Source organism: Uranotaenia lowii, chromosome 2 (assembly GCF_029784155.1).
Source record: "Uranotaenia lowii strain MFRU-FL chromosome 2, ASM2978415v1, whole genome shotgun sequence".
Taxonomy (NCBI): domain Eukaryota; kingdom Metazoa; phylum Arthropoda; class Insecta; order Diptera; family Culicidae; genus Uranotaenia; species Uranotaenia lowii.
This window is the reverse complement of record NC_073692.1, coordinates 6332083-6357543: the sequence shown is the minus strand read 5'-3', so window position 1 is coordinate 6357543 and position 25461 is coordinate 6332083. Positions and strand designations below refer to the sequence as shown.

At 39.1% G+C, this 25461-nt stretch overlaps 1 protein-coding gene across 1 annotated transcript; it reads left to right on the top strand.

The window, feature by feature from the left end:
• The first annotated feature begins 210 nt into the window (after positions 1–210).
• LOC129749484 (embryonic polarity protein dorsal-like) lies at positions 211–24917 on the top strand. The gene is made up of 4 exons (XM_055744459.1): positions 211–331; positions 22414–22809; positions 22869–23260; positions 23318–24917. The coding sequence occupies exons 1-4, from the start codon at positions 313–315 to the stop codon at positions 23762–23764; spliced, it is 1254 nt and encodes a 417-aa protein (XP_055600434.1). The 5' UTR covers positions 211–312; the 3' UTR covers positions 23765–24917.
• Positions 24918–25461: the final 544 nt, after the last annotated feature.

Genomic DNA, 25461 nt, shown 5'->3' with positions numbered 1-25461 from the left:
AAACCGAAAAACTAATTGAAATACGGGAAACCACCAGCCATCAATTGTTACTTAATGCCAAATTCACCTGCATAAATAATCCTTACTTTCAGTGAGAGATCATCTCGTAGAAATGTGCAACCGTAAACAACTTATTCATGGTGATTCAGAATGATCGTGCTGCTTTCGGCTCAGGATTTAGAAGTCACTGTCAGTTCTCACTGGCTAGTTGAATCGATCGGACGGCAGTTTGTCGAGTACCTACCTGTCAACCTCCAACCAACAGCGGCGGGTATTGCAGAGGCGTGACGTGACTCATACATCTCAGTAGATATGCAACCCCTGTATCACGGTAAATGTTGTGACAGTTTTAAATGTTAAAAAAAGTTTTGCTACTGTTTCAAGTAGCCGTGAAAAATTTTTCCAGTGATAATTCTTCTTAAAATCGAATGAGTCATATTGAATTATGTTTGAAAATTCAACAAACAGTGATTGGTGTTGTGAACAGTAGAAAACTTGGAATTATCTTTCAAGAATTAGAGAAAGCGAAGACTAGATGTTTCTGAAAAGAAATATTCGGATATGAACATCAGTGAAAAGTGGTGAACATTCAATGAAGCGCCTTGTTGTTACCTCCAATTGAAGAAGTGTAATTTAAAAACGATTGATTAATACTGGTCGTTAGGAGAATTTCACAGAAATTTAACACTTTAGTAGTTCTTTCATTTTACAACTTTCTTGGTCGCTAACCGTGGTCTAGAGGAAGCGTTCAATCTTCTAAGCCAGAGGCCATGAGTATTCTTCCTGTGGGCTAGTGGTTTTAGCGTTTACAAGATGCAAGCCATTATATTCTCGAAAGATGTACGATAAGGTTAAGTAATTAGATCTCTTCAAATAAATATAAAGGTTCACTGAGATTCCATTTGTGTCTGTTCGTTTTTCTTTTCAAACATTATATTTTATTTCGTGGAAATATACTAAGGTGAAGTAATAAAATGTGAAATTGAAAATAGGAAGCGTTGAAAGCGTCTATTTGTTTCATGTTAATTTGTTCAATGGAAAAATGTTAATTGAATAACCAATCCCTTTATCGGGAACCGACTGCACGCGTGAGAAACAGGTCGTTCAATCATAGTCTGCAGAGTAGGCATCCAATAAAATTCTGTGATGAGATCGTCTAACTAAATGGATGTTTTCACCCGAAACGCGTTAGAGAAAAAAAAACATTGCATTAGGCCGCTTCCAGAAGTCAGCCATAAAGTATCGCCAAACAGATTAACTTTAAAAAAAATCTAGCTAGCCTTGCGTTTCGATTAACGCGTTCCGTGCTAGAGATTTTAGCAGCACGCAAGGCAAGTAGCGATCTTTGTGTTTGGTGACAATCGCAGTAGGCCGGTCACTGCTTCCTGGAATATGAAGACAGAAAACTCGTTTCCCCCTCTGGGTTGTTGTTCGTAAGCCGGGGCAAGCCAGTGGTTCGGGTAGTAGCTTGGACCTGCTTAAATTTACCGGAAATAGCATCGATAAATTCACGCTAAACATTTTCTAGATGCCGTGGTAGTGCTGCAGATGTGCACAGTGACAAATGATGCTGACCAAACGACTCCTCGTAATTGAGTCCATTAATCACTTGTTCCTATTCTATGTTAGTCCTAGTTAAGTTTTTGCTTGAAACATTCAGTTAGAAACTAGAAAAGCTTAAAAAATCTCATGAGCTTATTGAAAAATAACTATGAAGGATTCTGAGCAATTTGGTTCTCAATGTGTACACAGATGTAGGGGAACTTGCCGTTGCCAAGACAAGAATATTGTATTCATAACCCAATATCCCAATAGACACATTCTACCGTGACGTAAAATCACTTTTTTATAAATTTTCGCTCTGTTTTCATTCTAGGGGCCAATCAAATGGCTTTAGAATAATAAACGGTCAAAAATTGATCGTTCAAGAATGTGATCGTTTTTTTTGTGACGTGAAAACTGGGTAGTAGTGTATAAAGTTTCACTTTTGGTCGAACGAAAAAACAGATTTGCAGATTGCAGATTTTCAAAATGAGATTTAGATACCCGGGTTTTGATTTGAAATTTTGTATGGAAAATGTTTTTCTTGAATATTTTTTTCTCACGCAATGCAGATGAAGTTCCAGTTCCGAAGAGGGCGAAGCGGTAGGAGCGAGAAAATGATTTTAATGCCCCAAACAGACTTTTCTTATTTTCACGGGAAGAAACTTGTAACCTTTTAATATTGGGATAATTTCTAACTGCGCGACAGTAGCCTACCACTCACTAATTTTGTTGAAAAGTTTAATAGTAGGGTAGGTGTACCCTCCTCCGTCGTATCCCTCTGATTCGTCGCAATTCAAGAATGCATGTTTCAGAGCCGAAAAATCACTTTCCACTTTAACTGGCTACTTCACATGATAAACTTAAGCTTGTGAATTTATTTTCTATCACAAATTTGTCACTTTTAAAACTTTTTCTTAATTTATTTGATATTGAAATCGCGAAGTGAATTGAATTATTGATGCACTCCGCCATATTGTAAAACGGGGGGACTGGCAACTTTGCCGCGTGTTTGTCGTGTTTCCGAAATCGGTGATATAAATTTACTTTTAACGTGTGAAATACGATGTATTTATTCCTATTGAATAGTTGTTCGGTTCTGTGATATTGTGAAGTGCGTGGAAAAAGTGAAATACTTATGAAATTATGTGATTTGATAATGTTTTCGCGTATTATGGCTTAGTTGAAAAATATTTCCGAAATGGCGTCGCGTTAAAGAAGTGTTCGGTGATTTGAAAGCTTTCGTTCAAAAAGCTTACGCTTCGCGTATTAAGAGACTTTATTCAACGAACGTTACAAACGAGTCACAGCGTTACACCATACTAATTTAACGAATATTGGTTTGTGTCTTCGCTAAACTACTCTCCCATGGTGTCCGTGGATATAGTGTGTTTCTTAAGGAGGATGTGACAAGAGATTGATGCAGCAAAATGAAAGCTGGTGAGATTGTTCCTTTTTTTCGTTTTCTTTTAGAACATGACTAGCTTTTCATATCAAAGCGGAAAAAATCGGAAGAATACACAATTGAAATTGAAATCATTGATTGTTTGGAAATTTAAAACATTGGATTTTGGTTATTCCTTTAAGGAATTTTTAAACTTCTAAAATTAAATAATTGGAATTTTTAGAAATTCATTCAATTGGAATTTTTTAAATCGTTTTATTTTTTTTGAAAACTAAGAAACATTCAAGAAATTTTATACTTAATATTTTTTGAAGCCAATTAATCTATTTCAGAAGATGAAAAAAAATCAATCATATGGAATTTGGATAGTAAGATAATTTTGAATATATTGAAGATTGCAAATTTAACAAAAGATTTTTTTTTTAATTTTGGAAACAAACTGAAATTTGGAAAATGAAATGAAATATTACTCGAATATTTGAAAATAATAACATTGGTAATTTATAAATATTTAAAAAAATTGGCTTTTTTTATTTAAAACTAAGGAATTAGTAAAATTTTCAAAATATGGAATGTGAAAATTGTGATTAAGGTGTTCTAGAATAATTAAACAAAATATTTCGATCAAATAACATTCTTAGGTAATTAATTGCTATTGCTTATAAATTTATAATACATTTTGGGGTATTGGGGGGTTCCATCCGGGCACCCAAATGAAGCGATTCTTGAGGAGAGCATTGGGCTACCTCACCAGCAAGGGATCGTGGATTGAGGGCGGGTCCGTCTCCCCACCCAGTGGAGCGCTTAGCTTTATAACGGCTCGAATCAAACGCTATATAATTTTAATTTGTTCTTTCGGTGGAGACAATTTTATCCCTTTCCTTACTTGGAAATGTAAGTGCCTCTGCTTACATTTCTTTTCCCTTGGAATAGTCCACTCAAAGTCATTTTGGAATTTCATAGTTGATGAATCTTGGACAAGTTACGAAGCAAAAGTTGCTCGCTACTACCGGCTGTGCCTTGCTAGCTGGGTGGTAGAAATACATACATACATACATACATACACTCCGCCATATTGTAAAACGAACTTAGTGATCCCCCCAACGTGTTTCTTTATTTTATCGCTTCCTGTCAATGCATATAACGATCAAAATCATAAAATTCGACAGAAAACTGTTGAAATAAAATTAGAAAAATGATTTCAAACTAAGCTGAACTATATAAATTTGTTAATATTCGATTGAAATCGAATCGCTCGGGCTCCATAATTCGTCGTAATTTTGCGACAGGAATAGGAAACCGTTTTGCAAGAATTGGAATTAGACCGGTTCATTTTTACTATTTTTTGCTGAACACAGTCGGACTCATAGAGAATGAACATAATGGATTTCTAAGTAATCACAACACAAAACAGTAATTTTGTTTATTTTGAAGCTAGGAACTTGATGCGCTGAGAGACAAGTGCAAAAAGTCTATTTATATTGATCAATTACTTGAATGTATTCAGCATTGCTTATAATGCATGGTTTCAAATGAACAAAGAATTGATGGATTTTTTAGCTTAGTGGTTGGTGTTTTACAAATTATTTACTAACAGTATCGTGCATAATTTAATAAACGTTTGAGTGCACGCAAGAATATCTCCAACTTTACACATTTCTAACGTTCAACTCCAATGAAATTGTTTCTTCAAAATTATTTCATATTTTAATATTTGATTATTTTTGGTTCTATTATCTGATGACACTAAACCTTTCTCAAGTGTTTGAAACTTGAGATACATCAATTATTTGAAAATTAGACTTTTTAAGCTTCTTGCATTCAAACTGCAATATCGCACATACGACCAAACGCTTTGCTCTACAGAATGGTCACTGAGAGATGCTTGAAAACTAAAACTAAAACTTCTCCAGTTTTCAGAAATTCTCTAAATGGGGATCAACTCGAGGAAAAAATTTCAATTCCTTGACCGAAAACCTCGATTTTTATTGAATCTTTACGATGCATGGAAAAATGATGAAAAAAATTCCCGTTGAAGGTCAAAATGACAAGAGAATTCGGATGAATGAATCATTTAAACTTTGAACTAAGAGTTCATGAGTCTCTGGTTTGGATCTCAATACAAGTTTGGATAAAAAATCGATAGATATGATTTTTTGTACATATAGTCGTTCAAAATTCAACAAAATCAAACCCGCTTATATTATGATTTCTACCATATAAGTTTTAATACTTGACTCATGTTTGTTGCATTTTTATAAATTCTCAGTGAATTTTCAACAAAAGATGTTTTGTCGTTTTTGACATATTACAATTTGATTGAAAAAAGTCGAAAAGTTTAATTTCAGTTGGATTACTCTACGTCATTTCCCAAAATTTTGAACCCAAACAACAAAATGTTAGAATAACGAAGCGTCAATTTCCGAAAAAACACATTTTTGCAAAAACTTTTTTCGCTCGCAAAAAAAACTTGAATAGATGAGCTGAACCAGTCTAATGCCCATTACACGCATCAACGCAGAGGTGCCAGGTGTCCTGATTTATCAGGATTTGTCCTGATTTTCGAGAGACTGTCCTGATTTTTCAAAAACTCTCGATTTGTCCTGATTTTTGAAAATGTGTCCCTAAAATGTCCTGATTTGTCCTGATTTTCAAAAAAACTTCTCAAATATGATCGGATTAGTAGTTAAACTATGAGAAAATCGAATATTTAGGTTATAAAATAGTTAAACCCATTTAACAGATGGTAATCTTCGGTTCAGATGATATTCAAATAATGTTTTTCGATATGAACTACCGGCTAGCCAACAAGCTGCGTACTGTTGTAGCATAAATCAAGGCGTTTACAGCACCTGTATTGCGCTTTTATTTATGCACTGTAAGCAGAAATCTTTATTATTTTCATGAATCAAGAGATGTCCTGAATAATCCTGATTTTTAACTTCGCGTTGTCCTGATTTTTGATGAAACCACCTGGCACCCCAGCATCAACGTGGCGTTGCTTTGTGTCGATATCGTTCGCCAGGGTTCCCACATGTATAAGAATACACATGTTGACAAAACGCAAGTGTGATTTTGCCTCTCCTCAAATGTCTTACTATTCAGTCTCATTGCGTAGAAAAACATTTAGTACTATTAAAAATGTTGATGTTCTTTAAATATATGCAGTTACTGTGTAAATTTGTGCCATGTAATTTGTGAAAAATGTCTGTTTGAATGTTATAAAATTTCATTTTACAGACAAATCCTGGATCATGGCAGCCCTGTCCGTTGGAGAGTGTGTTGGTACAAAATAAATTTGCAAGGTGGATTCAATTGGTGAGGTCTAATATTGTGCTGCATGCAATTGCCTTAGCCAAGCAATTGTACCTAGATGCAAAAACGCTACCTTGGGATTTCTTGGCAAGTCCATTTTATTGCGACTTAGATCTCATTCGAACATTGCAGTTATCCTGCGCGGTTGATCCGTGCGAAGTAAATAATCGCATTTGTATGAACCGCAACCGCAAAATTTCAAATCTATCCCTCATGAGGGAGGAATAGTTCGAGACAATTTCGGTAGAATTGAATAGAAGGTATAATACTTTACTGCCTGCAGATGCATTAGCCAAGCAATGGTAGACCTGTTTAGAATAAAGCTATCCTAGTTTCATAGCTTATTGCGACTGGTTACTCGAGAGAACTTCTTCTGTTATCCTGCGCGGTTGATCCGTTCGATGTAAGCTGATGCTAATTGCATGAACCGCAACCGCAAAATTTTAAATGTATTTCTGAAGAGGGTGGAATAAATTGAGACAATTCCGGTCTCCTTGTACGACGGAATTAGGAACCTGGTACGACAAGGGAGGAACTTGAATGAGAAAAATCAATCATAAATTGACTCAAAAGTACGTAATGGATTGATCTATTTCCTACATAGTTTCATAAAACAGTATTCGAAATAAAGTTTAATGAATAAATACCAGTTTCAAATCAACATGCAAGGCAATTCTATTGAATTAATGAAAAAAGCTTCCTTAAGCCGTTGTCTTAGGTACACTTACCCTAGATTCTTAAGGAGAAGTAGGCGATGGCTTGTTGTTGTGACACGTGTTCCTTTTTTTCGCTCCGTGTCGCAATGAAATTAAACTTTTGAAGTTTAAGTTCTTTGCAATTGTGAAACTGTGATTTTTTCTTGGGATTAATGGATAAAGCATAGTGACTAATAATTGTATGTTTCATTGTATGTGCCGACCTGATTTTCCGTGGTTTTCATCCACCCCCAGCAGTTGACATTGTTGAATGTTCAGCTGCAAGAAGAAACACATTTCCTACTTCAACACTTGGTCAATTCGTTCTATGATTCTTCTTATTCATTTTTTCTGAACTGATGTTCCAATCCTGGAGTTTTAACCTGAGCAGCGGGGAGCGCAGTGGGTTTTTATTTCTATTGCAGCTTATCATTTCAACTAAGGAAGTGAGATTCGCATAAGAATGCGCCAGAAATCTTCGTACAAATAAGACGATTCTTCAAATTATGTTGCGCTTTGGAACCTGACAGTTTGTTAATGTGCTCGTTTTATATTCGAATAATATGAATTTTTCTTCGTTATGATTCGTTTCTATAACGACACATTTAAATTGTTCGGGTTACTGTGTCAGTATAGATGGTTGGTTACAGTCACGAAGGATTGATTAATTATATCGATGGCCAAAACTTTCCCATTTCTCCCGCATAATGTTTTGGAAGAGTGAATTTAGTCTCTGATTAATTTCAAGAGTTAGTATAGGCGCTATATTCAAGGCCAACTCATCGGATTTTAAAATTGTTCATTAGTATGAGATAGAATTGCTAAAAGATTTTGTTATTGTTTTTTTTTTTTGAAAAAAACAGCACAGACACAGATTCTTTGTACCACACTCATACGTTTGAATTTTGATGATTCCGGAAACATTTTATGGAAATTAAAGCCCTCTCCTGTTCTGGAAAGGAAAAGGGGAATATTTAATTGAGTCCCATTTCTTCATAACTCGAGAACTTATAAAGAAAATGGTATCAAATGTGGATATTTATGTGGCGATAGATGCTTGTTGATCAGTTTTTTAATTTTTCATTTGAATGCCCTCATTTAGTTTTGCTTCATGGACGGATATAATCCCATATAAATTACTCACAAATCTGTAAAAGTTTCGCGATATTGTCGTTGAAATGAAACTAAACGACATTAAACTTGTAACCAGCATAACCTGTACTGCCTAGTTCAGTAGGGATCTTTGATAAAAGCGCGTACCATGCAAGGAAGTGCCTTAGTGAGCAACGAGGAGGACCACCTGACATTCCCTAGCGCACCACCAACCAGCGCGATTAGGTCAACGGGAGCGTATTTGGCGGATAGATGGTGCTGTACGCCTTGGTAGCACCATTACTAAAAATGACAAGAGGGCATGATGGGAGGAATCCATGGATGCACCACAAAGCCTTTGACCTGGATCGGGGTCAAAGACCGCATGCAAGATCCGCTTCATTTAGATGGAAGATCTTGACGAAGCCACACAATCCTGTGAACGCCATCAACCAGCTGCGAAGAGCGTTCGAACATCCAGGACCCCGATATTTGGCTTTGGAAAACCATCTCGCCGTGCCAGCGTCCGTCAACCAGTGCTGGCCGTTTAGGGCTCATTCCTTCGCGCCACCTTGGCAGCATCAGTTTACCCGTGCTGGCCATTGTAGGGCTTGAACCCATTGGTCGGATTACCGGCCTCAGTCAACGTTGCTGTACGTCATTAGGCCCGTGCCGCACCTGGCCTGGCTCTTCGACCGCCCGTACACTGACCGCGTGTGTCGACCATTTGCACCGGAATTCCCCCCCGAGGTGTTCGGAATTTGTGTAGTGCAATCAGGCAGCCATCAACAACCGACGGCCAGGACGTCAGAGGTGGGCAAGCCGTGCATGCAGTATCAGCAGTGACCCGTTTACCTACCGGTGACCCACGTTCCAGGGGTCCTTCCGGCATCCGTTCCGGGGAGAAGCCCTTCCTTGGCCCACGTGCTTCGGCTGTACCAGCTCGCCACCGGTAAGACGCCACCCTAAGGTAGGACAACCCAGCTTAATCTAGGGAGAGGTCCGGTGACTTTTGTGTGTACCCCAAGATAGGGAAATAAAGGTGGGATTTCTTAATGCGCATTTAAGGTGTTTCCTTGTTCCGAAAACTTATCGAGTGTGCCGACCCTGAGGCTTAGAGGGGGGTTCTTGCTCGGCTGAGCAGTCTGGGGAACCGTTGGTTACACTCTGGCGCCCAACTCAAAATATACTTGTATATTTTCGGTAGTGCAAGGGAACACTCTTTGAGCGCAATTTCTACTGATTTGGAAGTCTCTGGGAAAACGCCCGAGACCTTGGCAGATCGGTTGGCATTAGCACAAAAAAAAAAGCCAACGAGAGCGAGTGGAGAAGTTACCACCCACACAAAAGTTTGAACAGATTTATAGGGGTCTTGGTTGTTCACAAAGGTTGAAACCAGCCATTTCGTGAGTTTCAACAAAAATTTTAAATATCAACTTACACTCACATGTAATTTGATTGTATAATATCACTCTTCAAGCTAATTGTCTTGAGCCATATGATTGATTTTGTATCGTTCAATATTCGTTTTTTAAATCAGTATAATGTTTGAATAATACTTTAAATCTGTGATATAAATGTTGATCTTCCAATCCAATTTGAAATAGTACGCTTTGAAAAAAAAAAAAAATAGCAAGTTAACAGCGAACAGAAACCAAAATTTTTATCTAAATATTATTTTGTCTCATTAATTTAAAAGTTGTTTAAACGTTTGATTGCTGTGGGAACTGTTTGTGTGAGAAATAAAAACACCAGAAACTAAAACGATTTATTAAGCAAAAACAAAAAAGTTTAAATTATCTTATCTAAAGTATTCATACTGTGTTTGTGCATTAGATTCTAAATTAGTTCAAATATTAGTGTTTGTATTTCCGTTACACATTCCGTTATTTATTCCAATTTAGAATTAGTTTCAAGCATTTGTATTTTAATTTAGAATTTAATTAATTATATAGTTTTTCATTGAATTGTGCAATTTAACTAGTATTTATTTTAAATTGTATTAGATTCTAAATTTATTTATTTCGCTGTATTAAGTTGGTTGGTTTTTCTCTATATATTGGTTTTTATATTCGTAAATATTTTATCTTAAGTTTACCTTAAATTTATCAACATGGATATGTCCCATCTACATGTGTTGTACTATGGCATGAACTGTTCGCACCTTACAATCGATGAATTGGAATACGAACTGGCCATTCGCAACATCGACAGGTTGGAGAAAAGACAGCTTAGTGAACGTGCGCTTCGTATACACCTGAAAAGAGAAAAAGAAGATCCAAATATTAAAAAAAAATTAATATCTACCGGTACATCAATAGATGATGAATTAGAGGTGTGTGGAGACAAGGTAGCACATATGAAACTCCACCTGGAGAAGCGAGGAAGGAAAAGTGCACCAAGTCAACTGTTCAAAACCAGATTGATTCACATAGTTTTCCGCTTGGAACGTCTCAGAAACGAAACCAACGCCGAAAAAGATGTGAACAATCTGGCTGATATTGCATCAGAATGCTTGAAGTTACTTGGGGTTTACTTTTCACTTTCCTCGCCTCTGCCAGAAGTAAGACAGGCCGAATTGGATATTATTAACGCCAGTTTAGGTCAATTACGTACGAATAATATTAATTTAAGCCCGGAAATTGATTCAAACATGGAGAATCAGAACGATACACATGAAGAGATAGTAGAGGAAGAAATTGCACCTAGAACGAAAAACGTAAATCACGCTACGCAAAGTGTCGTGGCAAATAAAGATGTTGAACGGCTGGTAGATGAAAATAAAAAATTAATGCAAACGGTAAACCAATTGCTACAGCGTATACAAGTTTTAGAAGCTAATCAAACAAGCCAAGATAATGAAACACAGTATAACACAGTTCAAAACACCCACAATTTGGAGGAACCACCTGCCTCAACGAAGGAAAAAAATCAAAATAAACCGGAAGATTTTTTGGATTGGTTGAAGCAGAGGAACAGTTCTGTTCAAAATTCCTTTAGTTCCATAAGGGATGACCCTAGAAAAGAACCGATAAAAATGCCAGAAGCAAACCTTAAGGAAAACATAGCTCCTGAGAGGTTCATAGGGAATGCCATGCGACTTCCCATCCATAAGTGGAAGATAACCTATGATGGAATGGATAATGGCCGCAGGTTGAATGAGTTTCTGAGCGAGGTCGAATTCATGGCTCGTTCAGAAAACTGTTCCAGGGATGAACTGTTCCACAACGCCCATTATTTATTCACTCATAAGGCAAGGTCGTGGCTCATGGATGCGAATAGTCTAGGAGAATTGGTTTCGTGGGACAATCTAGTAGCGGAGTTGAAATCGGAATTTGTTCCGTACGATGCGGACTTTGTCTATGAAAGACAAGCCACCAGTAGAAGACAAGGGGTTAAAGAAAAGTTCCATGATTATTACCTCGACATGGTCAGAATTTTTCGAGGAATGTCTAACCCGTGGGACGAGCGTCGAAAATTTGATTGCCTTTTTCGAAATACTCGAGAAGACTTTCGAATTGCGATGCTCGCCGCCAATGTGGATAGCATCCCCAAGATGAAGGACTTTGGAAAAAAGTTTGATGCCATAAACTGGCAAATGTACAAAAATCGTGACGGCAGGCGAGAATACAGAAATTCAAACATAGAAGAAATTGAATACGAAAATCAAGATCAGTACACAGAAACCATCAATGATTATGAAAATAGAAATAGAGTAGAATATAGGAACCAGTTCATAAATCGAAACCAGAATATGAATAGAAGAAAAGATAGAAATTTCAGGTCAGAACAAAAAAATTATAATGAGAATAGAAAAGATTTTTGGAAAGACGAAAGGGCTAACAAAAATCAAAATGCCTACAAACCGAGGGATGAAGGAAACCAAGATCGTGACCACTACGTTTCGCAAAACAGTTCAGAACCTGTAGCTGGGCCAAGCGGAAACAATGCCCTGCAACGTGTAGTGAATGCATACATTCCACTGAAGCGGAATGTATGTTTCAACTGCCATGTTGTAGGGCATTCTTTTGAGACCTGCCGGGAGCAGCTTATACTGTTTTGCAAAACGTGCGGTTTTCCGGGCTTCCCATCTCCCGAATGTCCCTATTGCCAAGTAAAAAACGGGAAAAAGGCTGCTCATTGAGGCGAGCCAGTCTTATCCAAAACTCAACAAGACCTCAAGAAGCCGATGTACCAGAAATTCTACATAATCTCGGCTATTCGCGAGTGAGTGGAAGCATAGCTGAAGGTGAGGAGATTGCTACGGTGCTCATCACATTAAGCGATGACCCCAGACCATTCGCGAAAATCGATATTATGGGAATTTCGGTAATCGGGCTCCTAGATAGTGGCGCTGCTAAAACCATATTAGGCATAGGAGGGTTAAAAATAATATCTTTGTTAAAATTAAAATTAGAGCCCTCTAAGCTGAATTTGAAAACAGCTTCGGGAGAAAATTTGAAGGTCGCAGGTGAATGCATAATCCCAATTACATTTAACGGAAAAACAAGAATCTTACCTGTAGTTATAGCTCCAGATCTGAACAGAAAGTGCATCCTGGGAATTGATTTCTGGCAGAAATTCAATATCAAGCCAACCATCGAAAGTTCAATAGATGCAGTTGAGGACCAAGTTCAGGATATCCTAAAAGTAGAAGAGAAATTTAGTAACGAACAACAATTAGAGCTAGAAAAAGTCAAAAGCATGTTCCTGGTAGCAGGTAATGGCCCTTTAGGTAAAACACACTTACTGGAACATAAGATTGAACTTAAGGACGAATTTTTAAACGCGGGTCCTATTCGGAAGAACCCATATCCTTGGAGTCCAGCAATTCAGGCCAAAATTTACCGTGCGGTGGACAAAATGCTCGATGAGGGGGTCATAGAGAAATCGACCTCAGACTGGGCTCTACCGGTAGTACCAGTCAAAAAGAGGAACACAGAAGAGGTGAGGCTATGCCTCGACGCTCGACTATTAAATGAGCGCACTAAGCGTGATGCTTACCCTCTCCCGCATCAGAATCGCATTTTGAGCCACCTAGGGCAATTTAAATACTTGTCTACTATCGACTTAACGCAAGCATTTTTACAAGTTCCCTTGCAACACGATAGTCGGAAATACACAGCATTTTCGATTCCTGGAAAAGGCTTATTCCAGTTTTCTTCCCTTCCATTCGGCCTAGTCAATAGCCCTAGTACACTCAGTAAAGTGATGGATATGGTTCTCGGATACGGTGCCCTCGAACCCTTTATCTTTGTATACTTAGATGATATTGTGGTGGCGAGCAACACATTCGAGGAACATATCCAGCGCCTTACCGAGCTGGCGCAAAGGTTGAGATCCGCCAACCTAAGCATAAATCTGGGGAAATCGAATTTCTGCTGCAGTGAACTGCCCTACTTGGGCTATATTCTTTCCCGCGAAGGATTGCGACCTAACCCGGATCGCATTCAAGCGATCCTGGGGTATGAGGTCCCGAAGTCGGTGAGGTCACTGCGTCGATTCCTCGGTATGGTGAACTATTACCGTAGGTTCATCGACAAATTCAGCCAGCTAACGGGACCTCTGACAGATTTGCTCAAAGGCAAACCGAAGAGAGTCCAGTGGAACTATGCAGCAGAGAATTCATTTCAGGCCATCAAGGAGATGCTCATCACAGCTCCTGTGATGGCCAACCCAGATTTTGCTCTCCCTTTTAGCGTCCAGACTGACGCAAGCGACGTCGCTGTAGCTGGGATCCTAACCCAAGTTCAGAATGGTGAGGAGAGGGTGATAGCCTACCATTCTGAGAAGTTAAAAGGCGCTGAACTAAATTACCATGCAGCGGAAAAGGAAGGCCTCGCCGCCCTCCGCTGCATAGAAAAATTCCGCGGCTACATAGAAGGAAGGCGATTTACTCTGGTGACGGATTCGTCCGCACTCACTTTCATCTTGAAAGCCAAGTGGAAGTCGTCGTCAAGGCTCAGTAGGTGGAGCATCACATTGCAGCAATACGACATGGAGATCAAGCACCGGAAAGGCAAAGACAATGTCGTTCCGGATGCTTTATCCAGGTCCGTAGAAGCTGTTGATGTGGAGGAAGACAAATGGTATGCAAATCTGTACAAAGTCGTTGAGTCGGATCCCGAAAAGTACATGGACTTTAAAATCCACTCTGCAAAATTGTACAAATTTGTCTCCGCTCGATCGGATGTTCTCGACTACCGATTTGAGTGGAAAGAATGTGTACCAAGGTCTTCTCGCCCACGTATTATTCGAGAGGAGCATGACGACAACTTCCATATTGGTTACGAAAAATGCCTAGAAAAAATAAAGCGGAGATTCTACTGGCCGAAAATGAATGCCGATGTTAAACGATACATTAATAACTGCAGTACCTGTAAGGAAATTAAACATTCAACGGTGGCGACTGCTCCGGAGATGGGGAAGCAGCGCGTGGCCACCAAGCCCTTCCAGATTATATGCATGGACTATATCCAGTCACTTCCCCGGAGCAAGCATGGAAATGCTCATTTGTTAGTAGTCATGGACTTATTTTCTAAATATTCCATGCTTGTACCGGTGAAGAAGATTTCTAGTTCTAGTCTATGCAATATTCTGGAAGAGCAGTGGTTCCGTAAATTAGCTGTTCCCCAGTTTATAATTTCCGACAATGCTTCTACTTTCCAATCGAAAGATTTTCAGGATCTGCTTAGTAAGTATGAAGTGCAACACTGGGCTAATGCTAGGCATAGAAGCCAAGCTAATCCGGCCGAGCGTTTAAACAGAACCATAAACGCTATGATTCGGTCCTACGTTAGGTTGGATCAGCGCCAGTGGGATACGAGGATATCTGAAATAGCATTCGTGTTAAATAATACAGTGCATAGTTCCACGAAGTTTACCCCGCACAAAGTGATTTTTGGTCACGAAATAAACACTCGTGGCTCCGATTATCGATTTGATCCAGAGAATCAGATAGACGAAACAGAACGCATGGAAAAGCTAAAGGCCATATGCAGTCGTACCTACGAATTGGTTACGCAAAACCTTAGAAAATGTTATGACAGTACGAAAACCCGGTACGATTTGCGACATAAACGGCCTTCGCCGACTTTTACTATTGGGCAAAGGGTCTTCAAAAGAGCATTTCGACAATCAGCGGCAAGTAAAAACTTCAATGCTAAGCTAGGACCACAATACGTCCCATGTGTGATTACGTCAAAACATGGAACCAGTTCATATGGGGTGTCTGATCTAATGGGAAAATCGTTGGGTATTTTTTCCGCTGCCGATTTAAAACCATGAACATAATCACTTCTAGCCACGAGAAATCACAATAAAAGGTCGTTATCAATCAAATCCAGATCGACAATATATCGATCTGAAACCATTATAAGAATGTATCTCGCTATTGACGAATTAATGAACTATTTGATTCAACAATAATTTCAAATAGCCCGCAGAAATTCTGCAGGAGCCTATGCTAGGTTGCCCAATGCTCTATGAGAACCACACAGCACCCTTTATCGTTAAAGGCTTAACGGTCTACTAAAATATTTGCAGAAACATTCCAGTCGTTTATGGTTTATCTAACAATACAAGCAAAATAAGATTTTTTCGAGGAAAAGCTATAGTTAATTAAAAAAGAAGTTTACCTGCAAACAACTGCTATAGAACACCAGGTTCGTCGGATTACATCTGCTGGATAGCATGGATCTCAGTGCCACATTTGTCGGCCATATGCCCCACTTGTGCTTTCGTCTCGGGCTGCGAATATGATTTAGCAGCGAATCTTGCCGATTCCATCCGCTAGGCACGTTTTGGATCAAACAGGACGGATGGCATCCCTGCCAGATATGCTCAACCAAAGGTCTACATGGAACACTAGGTGGGTTTATGTTTTGGCTTCAGTGACTCCTCTTGGATATTCATGCCAGTCATTTCTGGGCCAAAGCCTCCTATTGAAAGTCCTTCCTTGAGGGCAGCAATTGAGCAGCATCGGGGTTAGCTGCCTGCAGTAGGTTGCAGGTGAATCCGTGACTTCCTTTAAAATCTTCCGGGTGAGAATTTCCACTTTGGCGGGCCAAACAAAATCACAATTAAAACGGTTAGTGAAGAGCCTGCAATGTAAAGGCAAAGTTGAGAAAATAGTGCGAGTCGTTTTGAGAATGTCTTACCTAAGAAGAAGCACCGAAGAGCAGTCACTTCTTCGAAATGAAACAAACCGGGATGCCTAGAAAGAAATAAAGGAAACAATCAAAATAATACAAGTAAACTTAGCCAGGTGAACCAACTCAGTTCGATCTCATCTGTCAACGGTCCGCAAAAAAAAAACAAAATAATATTATTAAAGCGTTTTGGAACTGTGTTATGCAAAAATTAAAAAAAAAACTAAGTATCTACTTTTCAATATTTCTTGGAAAAAAAACAAGGATTATGCTGCTACGCTACCGCACAGAGCTAATTGGTTCAATAAACCACGAAGACTATAAGAACACTTAGTGAATTGGTGTGCGTAGACGGAAAGGAATTCGACCGTGACCTTGAAACCTAACCAAATTCGTCAAAGAAAAACTGCGTCACTAGCTAAATGAAACCGACACTTTTCACTTTCTCCATAGGACTCACCTGATCAATAATCGCTTCAAAGTCCGGTTTCGTGAATGCCGCCATAGGTGGTGATATGACAGGTCCATTCAGAAATAAGAAATCGGACCACTTTCCGGGTTTTTTTCGGCTGCTCCTCCTAGATGCCTATCCATGTGCGCACGAATCAAAGACCAAAGTGCTTTTGGCTGGGTATAGCCTTTTTCGATCAAAGAAAAAAAAACCAATTCATTTTTCCGTTTTCAATCACTGTTCTTTCCCGTTCCCACAAATGCAATCAAATGAGTTCTCAGAACAGATACATTTCAGCAAATGAGGAAATATTTCAAAGCGTTTTGAATCAGTTATTTGAATCCACCGTTTATTAGTGTGGCTTGTTTTAATTATTATTTATTTATTTATTTTTAATTCTTTTAATTTGTTTTTTTTTGCTTGCGTTAGGTTTAGGGGTTTATATCACTGTTTAATTTATTGCGTGCATGATTATTCTTAAATAAAATGAATGTTGTAGATTTAGATTGGGTAAGAGTGATATTATAAACGTATTTTTTATGAGTCCACGAACTTTGGTCAGTAAGTAGTTGAAATGGGTCGCTGGAGACCGGAGTCGAAGACGTTGATGGTCAGTAACAGGCCGAGGCCTTTAAACAGCGTGGAGTTGACTTAGTCAATGATGATGCCTTATGACCCCGACCCATGTATACACTAAAGAATTGGTTTTCTTCTCGCGTCAATATCTCGGGACCTCTTATAAAACTTGGATAACTTTGAGAACAACTTATCGTTAAAAAAAACCTTGTGCGGTGTCAATTTCGGTCTGTCAAGTGTCTGGTTCAGAGGTACACTTTAGATCGGCGTCTCAGAAAAGTGGTAATATGAAAAAATATTAGCGTGCTAATATTTTTTCAACCCGAGCCGGAGGAGAGTGTAACCAGCATAACCTGTACTGCCTAGTTCAGTAGGGATCTTTGATAAAAGCGCGTACCATGCAAGGAAGTGCCTTAGTGAGCAACGAGGAGGACCACCTGACATTCCCTAGCGCACCACCAACCAGCGCGATTAGGTCAACGGGAGCGTATTTGGCGGATAGATGGTGCTGTACGCCTTGGTAGCACCATTACTAAAAATGACAAGAGGGCATGATGGGAGGAATCCATGGATGCACCACAAAGCCTTTGACCTGGATCGGGGTCAAAGACCGCATGCAAGATCCGCTTCATTTAGATGGAAGATCTTGACGAAGCCACACAATCCTGTGAACGCCATCAACCAGCTGCGAAGAGCGTTCGAACATCCAGGACCCCGATATTTGGCTTTGGAAAACCATCTCGCCGTGCCAGCGTCCGTCAACCAGTGCTGGCCGTTTAGGGCTCATTCCTTCGCGCCACCTTGGCAGCATCAGTTTACCCGTGCTGGCCATTGTAGGGCTTGAACCCATTGGTCGGATTACCGGCCTCAGTCAACGTTGCTGTACGTCATTAGGCCCGTGCCGCACCTGGCCTGGCTCTTCGACCGCCCGTACACTGACCGCGTGTGTCGACCATTTGCACCGGAATTCCCCCCCGAGGTGTTCGGAATTTGTGTAGTGCAATCAGGCAGCCATCAACAACCGACGGCCAGGACGTCAGAGGTGGGCAAGCCGTGCATGCAGTATCAGCAGTGACCCGTTTACCTACCGGTGACCCACGTTCCAGGGGTCCTTCCGGCATCCGTTCCGGGGAGAAGCCCTTCCTTGGCCCACGTGCTTCGGCTGTACCAGCTCGCCACCGGTAAGACGCCACCCTAAGGTAGGACAACCCAGCTTAATCTAGGGAGAGGTCCGGTGACTTTTGTGTGTACCCCAAGATAGGGAAATAAAGGTGGGATTTCTTAATGCGCATTTAAGGTGTTTCCTTGTTCCGAAAACTTATCGAGTGTGCCGACCCTGAGGCTTAGAGGGGGGTTCTTGCTCGGCTGAGCAGTCTGGGGAACCGTTGGTTACAAACTCGAAAACACAAATGTTTTTGTACGATGAAACTTTTATTGGTATTAAATTTTAGCGACATACATATGTACGAGGAAAATCAATTCCACATAGTCAGATTTCAAAGGATAAACTTCTTTATATGTTTCTGTCTTGAATTGAACTACCTTGAAGCAAGAAATTTCCTTTAGATAATTTATAAATTGACGATCATCATGTTCGGTTCCACAGATGAAATTTCTTTTTAAGTAAACGTGAGTCACCTCAAGCGACTAATATACCTTCCCTTTTCCCATAAAGTCCGCAGAGTCCTGCCAGGGCACCTTCAACATTCTGTGGGGGCCGATTTTTCAGTTTAAGAGATTCAGTAATCTTAGACAACTAATTGGAAGACTTCAGCTTCTTTTCAAATAAGAGATCAGAAAGTGTAACCTCATCTCAAAAGAGAAGGTGTTGCTATTTCAGAAAACTGTTATTTCATAAAATGGAGAGTAGCGCCAACCGCTACGTTACGCAAAAAGTAGTTTCCGATGAGCCCAAAGAATAAATCTTTAATCTTAAGCACTTTTCAACAGAATCAAATGGCCATCAACTGAGAAAATAATGATTTTGATTGCCTTTCTAAATAAAACTTCAAATTTTTTATTACTATTTTGTCGGGTATGCAAGCATGCTTTGCAAATACACGGAGCTTTCAATTGAGGTTAAGCCAGGGCCTATCGACTTTTGACAATATTGAGGGACATAACACTAGCTTCAAAATACAATTTACGTATTATTATTAAACCAGAAATTAACTGAAATAGCACTGGGCCCCGTTTTCATCAACCTCATATTCGTGTCTTAACTAAAAATTTTTTTTCCGAATGTTGCAAAAAACGCAGAAAATTTGCTACGTATTGGAAATTAACTAGCAAGATTTGGAAATTAACTAACAAAATATAAAAGGCGCAAACTTTATCGTCGGCACTTAAGCGCCATCCAGACAATTTAAATTTGCGCGAATCTCGTGTTGAAGGTTTGGCAATCTCTAGGGAAAAATAAAAAATAGCAAATGAAATTCAAAAGCAAAAATGACTTACCGACGACGCGCCGATTCCTTACGTTCAGCGTCTTAGCGCGGACCTTCAACTGGCCTCCAAGGACCAGGTTCGACAACCAGTAGGCACTTCCACTAACCGACTCCCCGTTTAGACCGAACCGAATGCGCGGAACAACAGCGTCGGAGATTGCCAACGACTTTTGGGTTTTCCGATACGGCCACACAACTTCCACTTCAACAACGACTACGAGTTTAAAAAAATACGATATTTCGATTTCAACGGGCGACTTTTCCGATCAGCGTCTGGAGTCTAAGGGAGCGACCCCTGGGTCACCAGCTAGCAAGAAGGTTTCCCGATTGCCTCCCCCTATGAGGTTGGCTTCGGGTTCCTGCCAAGACAATGCTTGTAAATCGCGCGCGAAATTCAAGCATTTCTTCTCAACGGTTGAAATGGACGCTACTTCGACTAGCCATCTTTACTTTTGGTAAACCTCTTGATGTCGGATCGTGAAGTTCAATCCGTATCCACAGGGCCGCTTCCTCATTTGCTACCTAGAAATTTTTACCTTGAGATTGCCAAAATAGAATAAAAATATAGATATAAAATAAGTTGCAACGCAACAAATTATAGCGTTATCCATAGTTATCCACAAGTTTTGCCCTAATTGCTGTCAATGCGTTCGTTAATTAATTCAAGTCCGCCATTTTTGCTCGAGGTTTGAACCTCAAGCAACCCTTAGAAGATGTCAATGTGGGGGGTGAGTGTAGCAATCATATATTTGCATCGCCCCGGGTGACAATTTTGTTGGTTTATTTAAAAAAAACTTTTCCCCGTGCCAGTGGAGAAAACGAAAACACTTTTATTTCAAATTTTCATTTTCAGCGTGGTAATTTCAGCCTACTGAAACTTTTGTGCGTGTACCTAATGTTGCTATGGAGCACAATTTGTTTTGTTTTCTCTTGATTGAAAATATGACCCGATTTTTCAAATATGCTAAAATAAATCTGATATGATAATAGAGGGTAAAATGTGATTTTTTTTAATTTTCAAAAAATTATTATTAATAAATTTCTTATTCCAAAAATGTATACGAAAAGTGAAAAAAAAAACAAAGTAGATAAATGATGTTGGATCAAGCTTAGTAGGATTAAAGATTTTAAGATTTTTTCAAAACCAAGCTGCAAATTGTTTGCATCTCTTTGAGCAAATGAATTTTAGCATTCTGTTGCCAAACAATAAGCTTATTATGCGAACATGTTTAATGTCTTTTGATTTTGTATTTCTACAATTTGGGAGGAGTAGGCGTTGTCCTGATGGCAGCGCACGTGTTTTTTTTCGAGTCCGTGAAAGTTTTAGTTAAATGATTGTTTTAAACAGAAATTTTTTTATAAATTGTTCGAAGTTGTGTAAAAGGAGTAACCGAATGTCTACTGAATCTCTGATTGCCGGAAGTGTTTCAAACGGGCTTGTGGGATAATAGCCATGCATTTCATAAAATTTGCTTCCAGCAAAAGGCATCCACTGATAGATCTGAGCTCCGCCGAAATATCGGAGGTTGTGTTTCGAACGGAAAACTGATATACAATGGATTGTGGGTTCAAGCCAGCTGGAGTATCTCGGCAAATTTTGAATCATGTGTAAGGAGATAAAGTACCTTTCCAGGATTCTTTATTTGTTTCGAACAGTTTGAAGGGAGTGAGATGATCCAAACCTGTCCCAAGCCAGTGGTAACGGACCCCTTGGTAGTGCTGCAATTATTGTTGATGAGTTAAGCATGAACAGTGTTTGAATATGCGATCGAGACTTTCCGTATCGCCCCGGGTCGAAAGACCTATCAGCTAATGGTGGGTTCTCATGCATACATACATCATACATTTTGCATTTCTACAATTTTCAAAAAAATGAATACCTCTTTAGACTAAGGAAAACTCCAATTATCAATGAGGCGGCTAACACTTTGGAAAATATGATCGATTGGTGTAGTTACGTTTATGAATCACCACTTACCTGTTCATTATCATTTGATGAAACCGAGCAATTGATGTACCAAACTGGCCATGTCATAGTCAAGAAATCGAGCGCGCGGTTAAGAGAGTGTTGAAAGCTTCAGTTTATTTAAAAAAATGGCATGGATTTTTTCAACGGAAACACCATGGGAAATGCCTAAACTGAATTCAAAATGTGAATTGAATAAAAAAAAAGTTCATATTTGTTCTTAATCCAAATGTAAAGAGAAACAGTCAGTTCTACCTGAATTTAGTTTAATTTTTGCAAAACAATTGCAACTGGTGACTGTAAATTTCTGGTAATCCTATAACTTTTTTTTTTTGCAAATTATGGAGAATCTTATGAAGTTCATTTTATCAAAACATTTCAATGCTCTTAAATGAATATCTATCTTGTAAAACTAATATTTCTGAAAATCTGACAGTGTTGCTAGTTTCTTTTCACGAAAAAATAACGTTCTGTTTGGGGCGTTATAACTTTTTTCTCGATACTCCAACTGCTTAACCGTCTTGAGCAGATGTGTAGCTAAAGAATCATCCAGTAAGCTCCATATATTGAAATTTCATTTAAAATTTCTGACAATAACAAAAAATATAGGTATTTAAAAGGTTTTTTTTTTTATAAAAAAAAGTTTAAATAAATACTTGAAATCAAAATTTGAAGTTTTACTTTATCTAAATATCAACAGATTTTTTCTGTGTTTAACGATTTTGTCTAATAAATCTAGGGTATTTTTCTATTACACATCTCGGTCATTCACAGAATTGACACCGCATCCATCGCACGTGAGAATCGAGATCATCGAACAACCCCAGCAGCGGGCCACCCGGTTCCGGTATGAGTGCGAGGGTCGCTGTGCCGGATCGATTCCCGGCGTGAGGTACAGCGATCGGCTCAAGAGTTTCCCGACGATTCGAGTGGTGGGCTTCAACGGTCGAGCAAAGGTCCGGGTGTCTTGTGTTACGGCCGGCGTACCGTACAGGGTTCATCCGCATGGACTCGTCGGACGGAACTGTAGCGACGGGATCTATCAGAACGTTATCGAAGACTGTCGACTGAACTATTCGTTCAACAATCTGGGCATCCAATGCATCAAGAAGCAACTGATTCCGGACGCAATCCAGAAACGGCAAGAGCTCGGAGTTGATCCGTTTCAAGGTATACACATTTGTATGTGCCATTGGTAAAACATTTTATAGTAATTGTTTTTTTTTCAGAGGGCTACAATCATAGTCATTCTTTGAATCATCATGAGCTGAGTGCGATTCGTTTGTGTTTTGAGGTTTTCCTGGAAATCTCTTCAACCTATAGCCGACCTTTGGAACCGGTTGTGTCCGATGTCATTTTCGATAAGAAAACCTTGGAGGAGCTGGTAATCTGTCAGCTTAGTAGTGTAAGCGCACCTGCCGCTGGAGGGAAGACAATAATTTTGACCTGCGAAAGGGTTACCAGAGATGACATTCAGGTACGGTTTTTCGAAAAATCTGCCGCAGGACTGGTACTCTGGGAAGCTTTCGCTGACTTTCAACCATCCAACGTACACAAACAGGTGGCCATAACCTTCAAAACTCCACCCTACCTCAACAGTGATATAAAAAACGATGTGCAGGTTAGCCGAACATTTTTTATTAGTTGGTTTAGTGCTTATTATTGCAATATTTTACAGGTGCTAGTTGAACTGTTTAGGCCATCAGATAAGAAAACCAGTGAACCTAGGACGTTTACAATTTATCCTAATCGAACTTTCAGTGAATCTAATAGTTCCTCGAATGGTCCGCTGCCCGAATTCAATCAATCGTTTGCGCTTTCTTCTTTGGCTTCGAGCACGCAGCTGGACTTGGACTTGGAAGCCACGAATGGTCTCAGCGTTCCGTATCAGCAACTTCCAACTTTGGAACTCAACGATACAGCTATGGACGATGAGTTCCTGCAGAGTCTGATGACTCAACAACAGCCACCGGGTTTCGGAAACGCGATATATCCCGATCAAAATGGTTTTCAGTATTCTCATATGTTGGAAACTTCCTCAAACCTTCCCATATCTAGCAGCGCGAGCAGTGCTGCCGACTACAGTAGCTATGACGAAGTTAGCGACTATCACGAAGCGGCTTAAATGTGCTCAAAATGGCGTCATAAGCGTCAAAACTAATCTTTTTTTGAATAACCTTTATAGTATCGTATGAAAACGAAAAAATGGAAGTCGTTTCAGTGAGAACAGTGCACAGCAGAATGTTTGTAGGGGGGAGTAGCGAGTAGTGGGCCCCAGGGACATTTCGACAGTAAGTCGAAGGAGATACATAATTAAACACATCTGCCGTCAGCATCTCTCATCAATAGCATTTTTCGCAAAAAAATACGAACTAAAATTGTCATCATTTCATGGCAATTTTAGATTTTCTCAATGTTCTCAATATTCGAATAACCGAAATCATTTTACCACATAATTGTTCGGTTCTGATTTGATAAAGTAGATGTTGCACAATTCCGCTTTAATTAAAGTTAACATTACCAGGATTTTTCCCACATGTATCCGGGCCGGGTTAATCTGAGCTACTTTAACTATAAACCTGGACAAATCCTGGCAAAATTTATTAACCAACATCAAAAAGAAACACAGTTCAATTCTTTTTTCTTCGGAACACATCAGCAGATTTGAATCGATTTATGAGCCAAGAATGGTTCAAGATAATCTTAAAAAAAAACTTGGTCAAACAATTTCGATTTTGGGTGCAAAATGAAGAAATTTTAACAGTTAATTTAAATATTTTGTCGATATCGTAAACTAAGTGAAAAAATCCTGCCAAAAAACGGGTATTTTTTCACTAATTAAAGCCGGACCACCGGTCCGGATAGGATCTTTCCCAATTTTGATATCAAATACCCGGACAAGTCGGGGTTGAAAAGGTGATCTTTTAAAAATAACTAGACTTGAACTTTTCCTCGAAGAAAAGGGTTCTTCAATTTCTTTCAATTCATCAACAAGCTCAACTTACACCTCAAGTAAACCCAATAGATCAGAATCTGTTTTTTTTTACATTCACGTTCACCCGCGATGTAAATCAAATTATTATGAACGTCTGTTAGTATAGAAGAAAACAGTCAACTTGATGAGTGATGAGAAATGTTGTCCGAAAATCAGGCAGATTCATCATCGTCATGTTTAATATTTCAGCTACTAGACTCAACTTTTTATTAATGTTAGTGAAGGTCGAACTTGATTCTACGAAGGCTTGATTTTTTTGATTCGATTATCCGTTCAGTTTTTTTTCGCGCTTCTATTATTAATTCTATTCTAGTTTGGAAGAATGTATTATTTCAGCTAAAGAAAATAAAAGTTATACAACAAAATCATCAATCCGTGTGTCATTTTCCTTGGGGTTACATAATTTATCTTTGAAATTTCCACGCAATTCCCGCAACCAGAATGGTTTGTTTATATGGTTTTGCTCTGACTATGGCCAAGGTTTCAGAAATAATTCCATCGTCTTCTATCATATCGCAAGTCGAATCCTCACTTCATCAAGAAATTACAGAGTTTTCGGTTATGCAGGCAAAATTCGGGTTTCATCGCATTTTAACGTGCTAGGCGCATTTAGGAACACTTTCCCCTACTGATAAAACTGTACTGACTTCCTCTAATCGAATCACTCGCTATTTGCTCGACTTTGTTCAAAGAAAAAAACACCTTGAAATGTTTGAATAACGAAGATTCGTATTATAGTTTTTCCTTAAGAAGTTGTATGCTACTGAAAAAGTGACAAGAAATCAATTATGTAAATACAATTTTCACGGAGGCCAATGGCCTTAACA

What these genes read in the sequence shown, in the direction of transcription:
- LOC129749484 (XM_055744459.1), top strand. An exon ending in CGGAGTTGATCCGTTTCAAG is followed by an intron (nt 22,810 to 22,868) that starts GTATACACATTT and finishes TTTTTTTTTCAG; the next exon opens with AGGGCTACAATCATAGTCAT. An exon ending in ATATAAAAAACGATGTGCAG is followed by an intron (nt 23,261 to 23,317) that starts GTTAGCCGAACA and finishes AATATTTTACAG; the next exon opens with GTGCTAGTTGAACTGTTTAG.